Genomic DNA, 15,718 nt, shown 5'->3' on the forward strand with positions numbered 1-15,718 from the left:
GTTATGTACAGCAAACGTGTATAGAAATAGTAAAGAGATATCACACTTTGTTATAAATAACCTATTTACGTTTTTGTAAATTTGCTTGGCAGGTTTTGGCACTAAGATTACACATAACATTATTTCATAAAACAAAAGACACTTTTTCAAGAGTATTTCAGAGTATTAAAACCAGGATACATATCACAGCATTGTGTTAAAAGAGGTTGACGCTCATCATTATAAACAGTACAATTCAATAAAATATGTATTTCATCTTCAATAAAAGTTTGGCAATTAGAACAAAACCTTTCATTCACTGGTGTTTTCTTAAATCTTCCTGTCTCGATGTGTAAAGAGGTTGTACCAGATCTGAAGTTGGCTACTGCACTTCTGTGACTTCGAGGCACAGGTAGTAGAACATACGTTGCTGGACAGTTGTTGCCTACTAGTTTACAATAGAGTCTCAACTTATTACCTCCCTTGCTTGATGGACTCTTTCCACTCGTTCACATACAAATCCATAGCCTTGCTTTTGACCTCAGATACAATAAATTGCGAATTAAAGTTATTTTCACAAGGAATAAAATGTTCAAGGCCCAGTTCACTAAACTTGTGATGTATTCTAAAGTTCAAATTTCGTTTTCTTCTGGAAGCCCATCTATTACACCACATATAAATCGTGCCTGTTATTCTGTCCGGGGTTATATAAAGTCTTTTATAAAGTCTTGCTGTACTGCACCACTGACGTACAATAGGTGGAATCCAGGCCATATCACCGTTTACAGCAGGGTTTTTTGGGCATACTTCCTAAGACCAAGATAAAACCTCATAGCTCTATTCTGTACTGCGTTGATACATGACATGTTGTATGTACCCCATATACATGCCCGTATTCTATAGTTGACCACACCATTTTGTCGTAGAGGGTTATAAATGTGCGAACTTCCATCCCGCCCAGCATCTTGTACTTAGAGATGAGTAGACCCAGTGCTCAACTAGCAGAGCCGACGGCTGCTCTCGCCACATGCTTATAGTCCGGGTGTTCCGTTAGTAGAATCCACAAGTAAGAATATGAGCCAACAGTTTCTAAAGTTTCGTCACCATACTTAAACGCAACGTTAGTCTTTTTCATTGATGGAGGCCTGAAGTGGATTATCTTCCATTTGGCCTTGTTAACGGTCATATTGTTGGTATGGCACAAGGTATTCAGACAGTCTAGTAACATGTTTAGGTCGTTTTCATTTTCATCGAGTAGCACTTGGTCATCAGCGTACGCCAGGACATTAAAAACAGTATCAACACACACACACACACCTAATGCTTCTAAAATGCTTAGCAAATCAAATTAATGCACTGATTAGCGCCCACAACGCTAATTGGATCTGAAGAAGTGCGCAGTTCATTGTAACTGTCTCTTTGAATATGCGGATTGACTAATACCTTCAGTAAAATCTTTTCTTCTTATAATTAGCTTACTCTTGAATGTACAATGTCACTCGCCTCAGAGAAAGTTGTGTCTAATTACAGAGTCGGCCCAATTTACAGGTGAGTCTACAATATCTGCTCTCGTTTAATCGTTTAATTACAATCTGCCACACCACGGTAACAGCCGGTATCTTCTCTTTCTGGGTGGTGCCGGCCAGTGGGCTCCAATTCGTTGAATGGCGACTTCTACGTTGGATTGTTCTCTTTGAAGAAGCGTAACAACTTAAAAAATGTTCGGATGGCTCTTCCTGGCAAGTTTGTTGAGTTTGTGGAGCCAGACGTCGTCGACCTTGTCCAAGGGAAGCAGAGGCAAGGCTGCGGCCCTTCTCACCAGTCGTCGCTTACTTACTTACTTACATATATTGGAGATTTTACGTGCGCTTTCCGACTGCAGCGTATTTCGCACACGGGCCAGGCCAAGCCATTTAATGTGTTTCCGAAAAGGGGAAAAAGTTGTTTGGCAATCCAGTAGGGGTGTTTTAGTGGTTGCTTATATAGAATTTTGGAAATTTTGAGATTTGGAAAAAATGCCAGGAGGGTTTTGGGGCGAACTAAGGGACCTGGGTATGGAAGTTTGTTAGTTTGATTATGTGGTTTGGTTTTGGTAGTTTACTGGGGTTTTAAATGCGATTTATTAGTCCTGTTTTGATTAAGTATACGCCTAAGGCTTTGAATTTTTCTATTTTATTTTGTGGATTTAGGATTGCTTCTAGAGTAAGAGCCTTATTTAGATTTAGGGTGGTTTGTAGTGTAGTTCGGTGTGTTAGGTAGTGGGTGCAGTGTATGAGTGCGTGTTCTTGGGTTTCTGGTTGTTTGCAATGTGGTTCCTGTTGCGTGTTTTCTTATTATTTTGAGGTGGTTATTTAGGTTGGTGTGTCCTGTTTGGAGTTTAGTGAGTGTCGATTTTTTTGGACGGATGTAGAATTTTTGGTTTGGTTAGGGTTTTTTTTAGAACCTTTTCGATTTGGCTATTTGAGTTTTGATATAGGTTATGCCATTTTTTGGTGATTTTGAGATGGGTAAGTTTAAGCTTATTTCTGGGATTTTAAGGGATAGTTTAGCTGCTTTATCGGCGTTTTCATTGCCGTATATTCCTACGTGGGCGGGGATCCAAATGAATACTATTTGTTTGCCTGCCTTAGTTAAATCGTTTGAGCTTTTTAGAATTTGATTTATTAGTTCAGGGCGGTTTTTGTTGTTTTTATTTTGTAGGGCTTGTAGTCCAATGAGCGAGTCAGTTAGTATTATGATTTTTTGTTGTTCTTTAGATTGTTGAATATGAAGGGCTGAGGCCATGCCCATTAGTTCGGCCGTGAATATTGATTGTTGTTTGGGACTCGGTAGGATTGTGTAGCTTTAGTTTGTTGTGTGACTCCGAAACCTGCGTGTTTGGAGATCGGATCTGAGGATCCGTCTGTGTAAATGTGACACCAATTTGGCCAATTTTCATGTATGTATGCTAGTGTGGTGGTTTTTGCTATGTTTGGGTCTGTTTGTTTATTTATTGTGCTAGCTAGTGTTATGTCTATTTTGGGTGTTTTAAGTTTTGGGGTGAAGATATTTGATTTTTTACAGTTTTGTTTAAGATTGTTTATTTGGTGTTCATTTAAGTAATTGGTTATTCTTTGGGATATTGGAATAAGTAGAGGGTGTTTTCGAGCTAGGGCTTGGTTTTTGGGGCTGATATTTTTGTTTATTAGGTTTTGGATTAGGGGGTTGGATTGAGACGCGGCCCAGAAATTTAGGGTTAATTGTTCCCTACGTAGATTTAGTGGCATTTCTCCTGTTAAGGCCTGGGGTGAAGTGTAGGAGGTGCCATGTTGAGTGTGTGTTATTAGTTTTAGAGCCTGATATTGGATTGAGTCTAGTTTTTTGCTTAGGGATTGGTTTAGGGTGTCGTATATGGCACACCCGTAGTCTATTTTAGATCTAATTAGTGATATATAGAGTGAGAGGAGGGTGTCTTTGGAGGCTCCCCAGTTTGTTAAGCGTATTTAGATCATTGCTACATTTAGTTATTAGATTATTTATGTGAGCGTCCCAGGAGAGATGTTCATCGAAAATTAGTCCTTAGAATTTGGTTTGTTTTAGGAATTGGATTGGTTTATTGTTTAGCTGGAGTTTTGGGGAGGCGGGTTTCATGTTTTTTGTGTTTAAATACTATTCCTGTAGTTTTTTCCGAGTTAAGGGAGAAGCCCCATTTGTCAGCCCATTGCTGTATTTTGTTTAGAGATTTTTTAAGTAGGTTTTGGGCCATTTTAATGCTTTTTGTGCGTATCCAGAGGGCTCCATCATCCGCGAATTTAGATGTGTTTATTTTAGGGAATAGGCCCTCGAATTGATCATTTCCAGCCGTCGCACTTCATCATCGTTCTTGTAGTCCGTAGCCAGACCTTCCTTCTGTACTTCCAAATAAGTTGCACTCTTTATATATACCATCAAATACATACTGTATGTATTCTTAAGAAACGACTGTCCTCTAAACTCATCGGTATCATAACCCATATCAACTAAGAAACTAATTGTTTGTTCAATTAAGAAACTGATCATCTCTTCTCCTGTGTTTAAACATCCAACTGTATTATTTTTTATGAAACGACTCTCTTGTAAATCTCCTCTACTCTCCTCTCTTCTGTTTGATCAGCACGGGCGCTAATCTAAACTACGGTAATCCGGTGTTTTTATAGCAATTACTCATTTCTCGCTTTCGTAGGACAAATACCCCAACTTGGGTTTTCGCTTTACTGATACTAGGGAAAATTGTATTTTCGTATATATATATATATATATATATATATATATATATATATATATATATATATATATATATATATATATATATATTGTAGTTACATGTAGTTACATGTACATGTACATGTAGTCCATGTTCTCGATATGTAAGGCACAAAGACATAAAAGGTTTATGAACATTTTTAAAGTTTTAAAGTGTATTATAAAGATACACGAGATTTGGGAACACTGACATGAGCAATAAGACAAAGCAACATAAACAAGCATAAAAGGGTATAGAGAAAACGGTGAAATCAAATTTAAATTGATCTTGGTAAAAAGCATATTGTTCTAAACAACTTGCCTATTCACAAGTGGTTCCCGGGGATAGAATAACACAATTTGTTTGACTGTTTTGAGTTGTTGTAGACTGACGAGTAGCAAGTGTTTTTCATGCTGTGTGTATGCTTCCGTATAAAAATTACAAGTTACAAGTTTACAAGACAAAAGCTTTGTACAATTTACAGTATTATTAATAATTCATGTGAATCGTATTTACATGACACCATACCACCGCTGTTGAAAATGAGGTTAGTGTGACCTTCACCTTGAGATTCATCACCGTAGAGAATATGTTGCATTGTAATGTACTTCCAGCTCTTATATAGTTAGCGAACATGACATTTTTCGGAATAGTGTAATTGAGACATTCAAGAAAGAAGTGTATGGTGTTTTTACATGGATTTTCAAAAGAGCAGGACAGTATTAGATAAAATTACTTCGAAGAAATCTGCGTTTTGGGAACTGCAAGATTATTCTGTCAAGTAAATATTTAACGGTTCTTAACGAACAAATCATTTTGGAAGCTGAGCGGAAAATGCTATCAACGTGGGTTGTCCACTTCATATCATGAGAGAGAGTAATCCTAAAGGAGTTTTGACAAGCACGAATATCTATGTGTGCATGTATGTACATGTCTAAATCTGCATTTATATAAGTAGGCTTGCATGTGTATTTGTGCTTATGTATTTTCGTATTTATGTGTATATGCATGTAAAATGTGTTCACATAGGCATGTTTATGTTCTTCTTACAAATATTAGGTTACAAAAAACATGAGAACGCACAGTAAAGTTCTAACTCTCAGGCACAATAAAGTACTAATTATAAAGTGGAGTGAGATTGAACAGTTTTAATTGGCCAATTGTATATATAAAAATTACATTTCAAACATTTATTTTTATCAATGTAGCAAACTTACCAAGCCACCTACCCCACTGTTGGATAGGACTTGTAAATATTGTCACGCCAATCCTACTAATGATCATGTAAATTTTGTTGAAGATGAATGTCACTTTTTAATAGAATGTCCATTTTATGATGATTTAAGATACAACTTAGCTAAAGAAGCAACTTCTGTAGATAAAACATTTTATTATATGAGTAGTTTAGATAAGTTTATTTTTTTTATGAACGAAGAATCGCTCCAATGTATTTTAGCCAAATCAATTTACAACATGGTTAAAAGAAGGCATTTTCATTTTAAGCCAAGTATGTATGTATGACTTGTATGTATGTATGTATGTATGTATGTATGTATGTATGTATGTATGTATGTATGTATGTATGTATGTATGTATGTATGTATGTATGTATGTATGTATGACGTGGTGTGTGTGTGTGCACGCACGCACGCACGCACGCACTCGGGGAGCGGGGGCGGCGCAACGGGGTGGGGGGAGTTAAGGGGGAGCGCACTGTTTAACTTAGGACTTTCGAAGTCAGTTGCCCTGTATCCTGGCATACTGGTGCGCTCCTCACTGAAACCGCCCACGGCCGTGCTCCGCGCCTGCATCACGAGGTATGTATTTTTTATTCTGTTTCAACTGAATAGTTTTATGATTGATATGTTTTATAGTGTCTCGTAGGTCATATTTGGCCGGATGTTATATTTTACTGTTTTGTATATATCTTATTACGAAGTGTATATAACATGTGACACTTTAATAAACAATATTCTCTCTCTCTCTCTGTAAAGAGCAAATGTAATTCAGTTTTATGTCATCTTACTATATCAGTTTATTCCTACTTATTTTGGGGATACTATAAACATGTATCAAAGTTTCTATTGAACTAGCGTGAATATATAAAAAAATACTTTGCATCTCATAATTTCCTCGACACCCACTGAAGGCTCTGATTTTGGCTGCGTACGTTTCTGTATACTGAGGGGTACATAGCTGTGGTATCTATGCCGACAACGATCCCTTCAGTTCCATATAGGCCACGGTCGTATGAAGCCAATCGTTCTTCTACCCAGGGTTCCTTGCTGCAAGCCGAGTACCTTTGCCAAATCGTCACATCTTACGCAGTCCGTTCATGTGTTTTTCATCTGTTATTAAAGAAGGGAAGTGCTAACAGGAATACAAGACATTTAAGATTTTTTTATTTCAATTTGGGAACACGTATACACCACCGGATGATAAAAGAGGATAACAAGAATATAATGATAGAATAATAGATGTCTTGTCCCTTTAAGGGGCTGTATAATTATTATCAGATATTGTGTCGATGTACGTTACAAATTAATTAGAAACTCTTTAATTATCCATACTCTCTGGCGGTATGAGATTAATTCTTGGTATTTGGCTCTTGACAAGCAGGCATCAAGTCGCGCTTGTCTTGGAACAATTGTCTATGTAATAAGCTTACTATTGTGTCGATAACAATGCATCGCCTATTCGGCCTCAGGCTGTAATAAACCGAACATGCGCAGACACGGACACCAGTCTACCTGCGGGCTCAATGTTACTGATTGGCATTTTGCAGTTGACATCAATTGAGGACGGTAAAGGGTGAGGGAGGTAAGACGAGCTTGATTTTTGAGGGACAGTTTTATTCATAGCTTATGTGTCAAGCTTGATACTATATACAGTCTTATGTGAAAGAGGGTTACTGTCTTTTATGTTACACTGCATTGACAGGAGGAGAATCGATTCGTACAGTGATTATTTTGGTTCAGCTGACACAATGAATACTTCTGCCTACACTATTCTACCCAACATTGGTTTCTATACAATACAAATGAAGCAGTAGACCATTTGGATCTGAAGTTTTGATCCAGATCGAAAGTCGTGAAGAGACCGGGCGTTTTTATTTTGTTTTGTTTTTACGCAACCAGTTTATGACGTCAGATAATTCGTTTATATCAGCATATGTACTACTGTCAAGGTAAATGTTTCTCGAAATTTAGAAACATCATAACCCCGGCTAGAAGTATTGAAAAAATCATTTATGTTGAGATCGGGTTAGTGCTAGTGTTATAGATAGGTTGCCCTAACCCAGACAAAATGTGAAGCAGGATTTATTGGCGGAAATCTTTCCTCTGTCTGTTCATTTTATTTATTAACTATGTGCTGGATCCTGTTTTAGTACAGACAATATTCATGCTATTCACTCAATCGATCATATATACATTAGATGGTTAATCTTTCATTTCCAACGTGAATAATGGCACACACCGAGATGCAGGTGATCGGTGCCATAGCAACGCACACAACAAAACCATTTGACCACATGGATATTTTGTATCAACCAGCAGATTGGCGAAACACATCATCCAGTAACTGTATCGGTGACATAACAAACAACGACTCGGATGAAGAGCGTTCGTGTGGAACAGCGGCCTTCTGTCGTATCCATGATCGGGGCTCTAGTTGATGGTGGTGTGACCTTGTTGAGGGTATTAGATATGTTCATACAAAGTATGCAGAAGATCATTTTGACATATTATCGTTCGGGGCTCTGTGGTCACTCTATTTAGCCCCCAAGTGAACCTTAGCTAAGCGTCTTCAAGGGATTAATGTCAATCAGACGTGGGAGCATTCGTGTTAGGTCAAGCGAGAGAAACATGGCGTTTGGGTATATCGGTTAAAACCATGTTCAATCATGGGTTGCTGAAGACCTATTCCATCCCGGATCTTCACGGGTCGAGGGTTATGCGAGAATTGCGCTCACGCGGCACTGTATGTACCCCTGGCTATAACATTACGCAAATATATAGAATATTAAATTTACTATCCGATGGCGTTTAACTACAAATATTTAAACCGGTTTTAAAAAAGATACTGCTGAGACTTGTCCGAGAATTGATTCTGCGTTGTCACTCTCGCATCCAAGGGGTTAAGGACGAAAACGGCGTGCCATCGTGTGGAGAGTTTCCCATAATATCAAATTTTATTTATACACTTAAAAGCCACTGGCATCTAGAACAGCCGTGTAATATACCGATGTACCCGTGTAACAGCGCGTGGTTATATATACATGTAACACGTTGTGTGAATACTATACTCCACTATTAGTTAAATAGTTAATTATAGTAGCGGTATTATAATTATAGTAATAGTAACTTTTGTATTCTCTCTATATATCTGACCGCCTCCGTGGTCTTGTGGTAGAGCGTCCGCCCGGAGAGCGGAAGGTCCAGGGTTCGATCCCGGGCCGCGTCATACAAAAAGACGTTAAAAGATTGTACTTGTTGTTACCCTGTCTGGCGCTCGGCATTAAGGGGCTAAAACAAGGACTGGTCGGCTCGGAGTCAGTATACTGTGTCTGAGTGGGGTATTGATGTTAAACTGCGGCATGGTATCTCAGTGAGCTAGCACTATAAATCGGCATCAGTCCGGACTAGTACAAGCAGCCACACACACACATACACGTGCATGCACGTCGCTATATAAGTGCAATAATCTTGGACGCGACGTTAAACCCCATTTCACTTCACCTCTCTAGATATCTAGATAGATAGATGAAATGTCTCCCGGGCCAACTGCCCCGCCACATCAGTGTACTCAGTTATACCATTTTTTGTGGTATCTCGATGAAATATTCTCAAAATATCCACCAATGGTTTGTCTGGGCCAGACGGGACTATTTACAAGCCGGAGTGAGATAGGTTGGATATGTCTGACGGTGATTGAAAACAACACTAAATCAATCATTTTTTACCGCAAAGAATCATTTGTCAATATGCAAATATCTACTTGGTATAGCTCAACACATTATTATTCGTAATCGATAGAAACAAATTATGTGAGATGTGAATATTGGACATAAAGGAAGAACAGTAAATTATAATGTTATGTTATATAAAGTGGGTGCTGTGTGTATACTATACACCACTTTTAGTTACATAGTTAGTTATAGTAAATTATGTGAGATGTGAATAATGGCTATAAAGGCTGAAGATGAATAATGATGATATAGAGCGTCAACGCAAGAGTGAGTGAGTGAGTGAGTATGGTTTTACGCCGCTTTTAGCAATATTCCAGCAATATCACGGCGGGGGACACCAGAAATGGGCTTCACACATTGTACCCATGTCGGGAATCGAACCCGGGTCTTCGGCGTGACGAACGAACGCTTTAACCACTAGGCTACCCGACCGCCCGTCAACGCAAGAGAAAAAACAGTCTCAGTATTCATATTCATATTCATTTGATCGTAGAAGGCCATATTGTGGTGAAAATTATATGTTTGGATCACTGAATATCAGTGATGGCACAAGCTGTTCGCGAAAAGGGTAAGCATTACCTGCCCTACCGGTAGCACCCGCCACTCACACAATTTGTATAAAACAGGAAGTGTTTGTTGCCAGACACCGCGCATGAGCAGCAGTCGAAATAATGGCCTTAGTAAAAGTGTTTGAGTATGGCTTTATGCCGCTTTTAGCTAGTACAATTCTTTTCAACTCCGATTTTAAAACTATATTGTTTTATGATGATCCACAGGTGCATCTGGGAAGGTTTTGGAAAACTGTAGACGTGAACCCTGTGAGCAAGATGTTCTGTCAGGATGTCATTTGGAAGCATGTTTTTAAAAGAGGTAAATATATTTTAGGCTATCAGTCTTCTTTACAAATGAATTTAGAAGTAATTTCTTCGGATAACTGTATATATTGCTTTTTTAAACTACTCGTGAAGTGCACCCATTTAGGGACCGTCAATCTCACCCATTTGACAATGTAATTTTTGTGATAGACAATCCATTTGTTTTTCAACAGTCCGAAGCAAGTATGACATGGCGTTTATATAGTTTATAGGACATACGGCATGGTACGATAGAGCCAGGACCTTTCTGCCCCACTAAAACCACCGGATTTCAAGTTCAAATTTTGTCGAAACTACTGTAGTTCAATTGACGGACGACTGACTACAGTTCCCATCAAGAAGAGGTTAACTTATTACTAGTATGAAAGCGTGCACTGAGCATCGAGTTCGTTCTCAAGTTGAAAACCCATGTTCGATTCTCTTTATATTTATGTCCATCCATGGTGTCCCCTGAGGTCAAATTGCAGAAACCATGAAGAAAAGATGAATACCTCACTCAATAATATTTTTTGGTTTCAGATCGAAGACTAAAATATATGGTTCTACTTGGTATTGCCACCATAGTGGTGTACGGATTCCACGTGTCAAGTCATCTACCAACAGTCGTAGAACCTTCGAAGTCTGGCATCAAAGATGGCGTCGAGGAGAATCAGCAGACACATATAGGAACGCCGAGCCAAAATCTGAATAAAAAGCCGTCTAACAGTATATCCGAAAACCGAAACAAACATTTCATTATATGTATGGAATCTGGTCGCCTTGGAAACGCGATGTTTACTTATGCATCTATTTATGGTATTGCGTCGGGAAAGAATATGAGTGTTGTCATTGATGAAAGCAACCCGCTGGTGAAACATTTCAAATTGGACGCGAAAAGTATGAAGATTCAGTCGCTAAGCGGTTATTTAAAACTGGTCGAAAAAAGTTCGTGTGACTTCGACCAAACATTGACTAAGTTCGACCCAATCAGAAATGTCATGATAGAACGGTATTTGCAATCATGGCTATACTTCTCTCACGTCCAGAACAAAATCCGGAGTCAATTTGATTTCACAGATTCTACAAAAGCATCGGCTGATGGTATTCTTAATAAGATTCGTGAGGAAAGGTCATTGTCAGCCAACGCGAGTGCCACCTTAGTCGGCATCCACTACAGAAGGGGGGACTTTGTGGAGAAACATTTCAAGGATTTTGGTTATCAGCTTGCCCCAGTGGAATATATTCAACGTGCAATGGAGTACTTCCGCTTGAGGTACAGTCACGTGACTTTCGTCCTTGCCACTACTTCCGCTGTATTCATAAAGGATCTTCTGAAGGATGGTGATGTCATACATGTGACTGGAGGTACAGCGATAGCAGATATGGCTATTATGGCGAGATGTGACCATTTGATTCAAACTGTCGGGACGTATGGATGGTGGTCAGGATTTCTAAACAGGGGTACTGTTGTGTATTATAAATACCCAGCAAGAGAAGGATCTGAATTACGAAAATTGTTTAGTAGTGACTATTCAAGTTTTTTTTACCCCAAATGGATTGGAATGGAATGAACGGGGAGCTATTTTCATCTGGTGCTTCATCTTGAGGGATTCTGTCTGATTCATAAACATTTTTAGAGGGCATGAGAAATTTTAAGTCTGAGAAAAATTCTCAGAATATTTTGGATAGGGCCCCAGACTCGGTGACTTGGTTGATTGTGTGGCATACCATCCCGACGGTGTGAGGCGTTGCTCATAGCACAAACCATCGGATGGGTGCGGCGTAAAACTAACATGAGGCCTTTGCTGGGTATTAAGAAGTTGATGGTTCGTACAGGCATCGATGTATGGTTGGTTGGTTGTTTGGTTGTTTAACGCCGCACTCAGCAATATTCCAGCTATATGACGGCGGTCTGTAAATAATGGAGTCTGGACCAGACAATCCAGTGATTATTATCATGAGCATCAGTCCACGCAATTGGGATTGGTGACGTGCATCAACCAAGTCAGCGAGCCTTTTACGACAAGCATAGACGCCTTTTCGTATGGGTTGCTGAAGACCTATTCTACCCCGGAATCTTCACGGGTCCATCGATATATGGAGTCTGTAGAGATATCTTGAGTCTGTAACTATCCCCATCTCTACACGCATGAGGGGTGGTCGAGTAGCCTAGTGGTTCGACACGTCGAAGACCCGGGTTTGATTCCCGACATGGGTACAATGTGTGAAGGCCATTACTGGTGTCCCCCGCCGTGATATTACCGGAACATTGCTAAAAGCGGCGTAAAACTATACTCTTTCACTCTACACGCATTAGGATGTGGAAAATAAGCTCACACGCATTTGTACTTATCAACATCTCTAATACCTCATACCCATCCAGATTCCTCTACTCTCGCAACATTGCTACTGCCACCACCCCACTGACGATACAGGACGAAAGAGACGAATTGGGCATCGAGTGGTTGATATGTGTTTTCAGGCTGAATGTGTGATGGCGTGTCGCATTAGTGTTTGTAATTGTATACATTAAAATATGGTTTATTAAGTCTTGTAATTTAATGTCTTCAGTAGATGATTACATTCATTATTCGTGTGTGTGTGTGTGTGTGTGTGTGTGTGTGTGTGTGTGTGTGTGTGTGTGTGTGTGTGTGTGTGTTTGTTCGTATATATATACTCTATGCACACACACACACATGTGTGTGTGTGTTCGTAATATATATATATCTGGTCTGGTATTTCGTAATATATATATATTAGATTTAGATATGTTAGATTTATAGCCAACCAAATACATTCATTGTGGTGTGTTTCGGCATACAAATCCATCAATTATTTATCCGCTCTGTCAGGTATATCAGCACGCAACAACTACATCAAAAGAAAAACTCTGCTCAATAAATGTAGTAAGGAAATCGAGCAATGAGTCTTCAGTTTACGTAAGGTACGAAATAATCGCGTCTGGACCAGACAATCCAGTGATTAACATCATGAACATCGATCCACGCAGTTGGGATAGCGATCGCCTCTTACGACAAGCATAGTAGCCTTTTACGGCAAGTATGGCTTGCCGAAAACATATATTCATACCAGGATCTTCACAGGTGTCAACAATAAACAAAGCTTCTGTGTTCATTATCGACCTAACCAACCACACAATCTAAAGTTCACACTTTGAATGATCGGCTTACATACATGTATACTAACCACATAAAGAAACTGTGCACGGAGAAAATATATTCTGGATTGAAATACAACACAGCAAGAACAAAATGATGCAGACGCTGTAGCAGCTGAATGATCGGACCATAAGAAAATGTCAACGGGAACTAAACAACATCTGTTACGATGACGTCAGAAGATCAAAATGGAGTGGAGGGTCAAACGACAAAGTCACAAAGTCAATAACGGGTATGACCACCCTGTGCGTGAATCACAGCAGTGCATCGGCGACGCATCGAGTCCACCAAATGGGCATGGAAGGCCTGGGGAATGGCCTGCCATATCCTCCTCAAATCCTGTGCCAAGTCACGGACGTTATCTGGAGGATGTGGAAGACGACGCAGACGGCGCTCCATTTCATCCCACACATGCTCTATTGGGGAGAGATCTGGAGAAATTGCAGGCCATGGCAGTAACATGACATTGTTATGGTGAGGGAAATCCATTGCGACCCTAGCCGTGTGAGGACGAGCGTTGTCCTGTTGAAATGTCAATCCCGGGCCATGACGTTGCAGGAAAGGAATGACCACAGGCCTCAGAATCTAATCTCTGTAGCCAACACCGGTGATATTGCCCTGAACAACCACCAAAGGGGTTCGGTGCCGTGCTGTTATCCCACCCCAAATCATCACAGAGCCACCTCCAAAACGATTACTCTCCAACAGTTGCGTGCATAACGTTCTCCAAAACGCCGGTAGACACGTTGGCGCCCGTCACTGTGGGAAGTGTTGAACCTCGATTCATCTGTAAAGACAACATTTCTCCACCATATTCGAGGTTGGCGAACATGATTTCGACACCATCTTAGACGGTTGACTCGATGACGGTGTGTCAGGATGGGACGTATGGCAGGGCGTCGTGGTCGAATCCCGTACTGACGTAAACGATTCCTGACAGTGTTGGGATGGATACGGTGCAGTCCAGGAATTGTCTGGGACGTCGTTACTGCCGTTTGGAACGTGGGTGGTCGGCAACGTCATTTGTGTTCTGATAACGCCTCGCCAATGCCGATATCGTGTAAAGGCTTCATGACGCTGTGCAGCTGTCAATCTTGGCATGATTTGCTTGTGATATTTTTGTGTCTGCGCCTGAGAAGTTTTGAATCATGCTTTCCAAAGTGACAGCGAATTTTGAGTTGCACATGCTGTGTACAGCTGCACAGGATGCACGTGCAGTAACACATTGCACGTCCATAGGCCCCCATCAATGACGTCATATCGCATGGCACTTGCATGAGCGTTTGAATGTCTCCAATAATTGCTGTGTTCAAACCTATCTTTCATATATGGACGGTGTGCCCTTATATCTATATTTTCTCCGTGCACAGTTTCTTTATGTGGCCAGTATAGTTTTACGTAATTGCAATTAAGTAGGTGTCGCACTTAAACAACACCCGCTCGCTAACAGACCTCAACTGTCAACTGAGATTTAATTAGTGCGTATTCAATTATCAGTGATGTGTGCAGAGCGATGTTGGCGATAGATGATCGCAACTCCCATATTTTAACATAGCCTTACGATAATCGTAGTACTAAGCTCGCTTTGTGCAGGTGAGCTCAGGTATCTCATGGATAACTTCGGTGTTGGGCGCAGTATTCGGGCATTTGCTAAATCAGCAACAGCTTCAGCTTGGATGCATCTCCCTGTATCGGGTGAACTGGAAATTGCATATTACATTCATTTCGTATGTTTTCAAAAGACTTGCACAAAGAAATAACGAAATAACATTTCCTGTTCGGTTCCTCGTTTTTTTAGCAAAATACGCTGACCAGTTATTTCATTATTTATTTGTACACAAAGGCGTATCATACTGAAGGCATTTAGAAGTAAGAAGAAAATGATGACATGAAACTTTTTATGGATAGTAACTTCTTTTATTCTTTGTTCACGGCGTTTCAGAGTTACTTCTTGCTCCTTCATCAGGTGATGCCGAGGAAGTGTATCATGATGTGTTTACACAACACATGGTGGGATGAATGTACAAAGATAACAATGTAATGACGAAGCCAGTGTGATTAACAGGAGAGGATTCAATTAAGTACACCGGAGGTGTGGTGATGACAAGGTGCTGGCTGTTGTGACACATGCAATAAGGCAATCAAGATTCGTATCCATAGTAACTTCTTTGAGAGGCATTTAGAAGTTGGAGTACTAAGTGAGGATAAGATATGTGGATGAACAGTTAATTTATGGTTACTTAATACAGAACAAGTGCTCTCGATATTTTCTTATTTTACAGTGACTCAGATAAGGTTGAATTTTTTTTTCATTTTTAACTATCCTGTATGTCCTAAGTTTTTCTCCTGTGCCTTTAGTTGCATTAGCATCTGAGGAGTGTCCTTGAAGGGAGACTTATTTCGACTTTATTGTTTCTTTGAATGTTAGGGATAGGATATCTGAATTACTCTAACTCTGAACGCTAGTTGGTATACC

General features: G+C 39.9%; 1 protein-coding gene across 1 annotated transcript; it reads left to right on the forward strand.

Moving 5' to 3' along the window:
- The first annotated feature begins 9,989 nt into the window (after positions 1-9,989).
- On the forward strand, positions 9,990-12,033 carry LOC124133906 (galactoside alpha-(1,2)-fucosyltransferase 2-like). The gene is made up of 2 exons (XM_046498493.2): positions 9,990-10,079; positions 10,604-12,033. Exons 1-2 carry the CDS (start codon positions 10,037-10,039, stop codon positions 11,632-11,634), a joined length of 1,074 nt encoding a protein of 357 aa, XP_046354449.2. The 5' UTR covers positions 9,990-10,036; the 3' UTR covers positions 11,635-12,033.
- Positions 12,034-15,718: the final 3,685 nt, after the last annotated feature.

Source organism: Haliotis rufescens, unplaced genomic scaffold (genome assembly GCF_023055435.1).
Source record: "Haliotis rufescens isolate VD_foot unplaced genomic scaffold, xgHalRufe1.0.p SCAF_20, whole genome shotgun sequence".
Taxonomy (NCBI): Eukaryota; Metazoa; Mollusca; class Gastropoda; order Lepetellida; family Haliotidae; genus Haliotis; species Haliotis rufescens.

Coding starts and splice junctions, on each gene's coding strand:
- LOC124133906 (XM_046498493.2), top strand. CDS start 10,037: ATGTTCTGTCAGGATGTCATTTGGAAGCATGTTTTTAAAAGAG. Junction 10,080..10,603: donor GAAGCATGTTTTTAAAAGAG/GTAAATATATTT, acceptor TTTTGGTTTCAG/ATCGAAGACTAAAATATATG.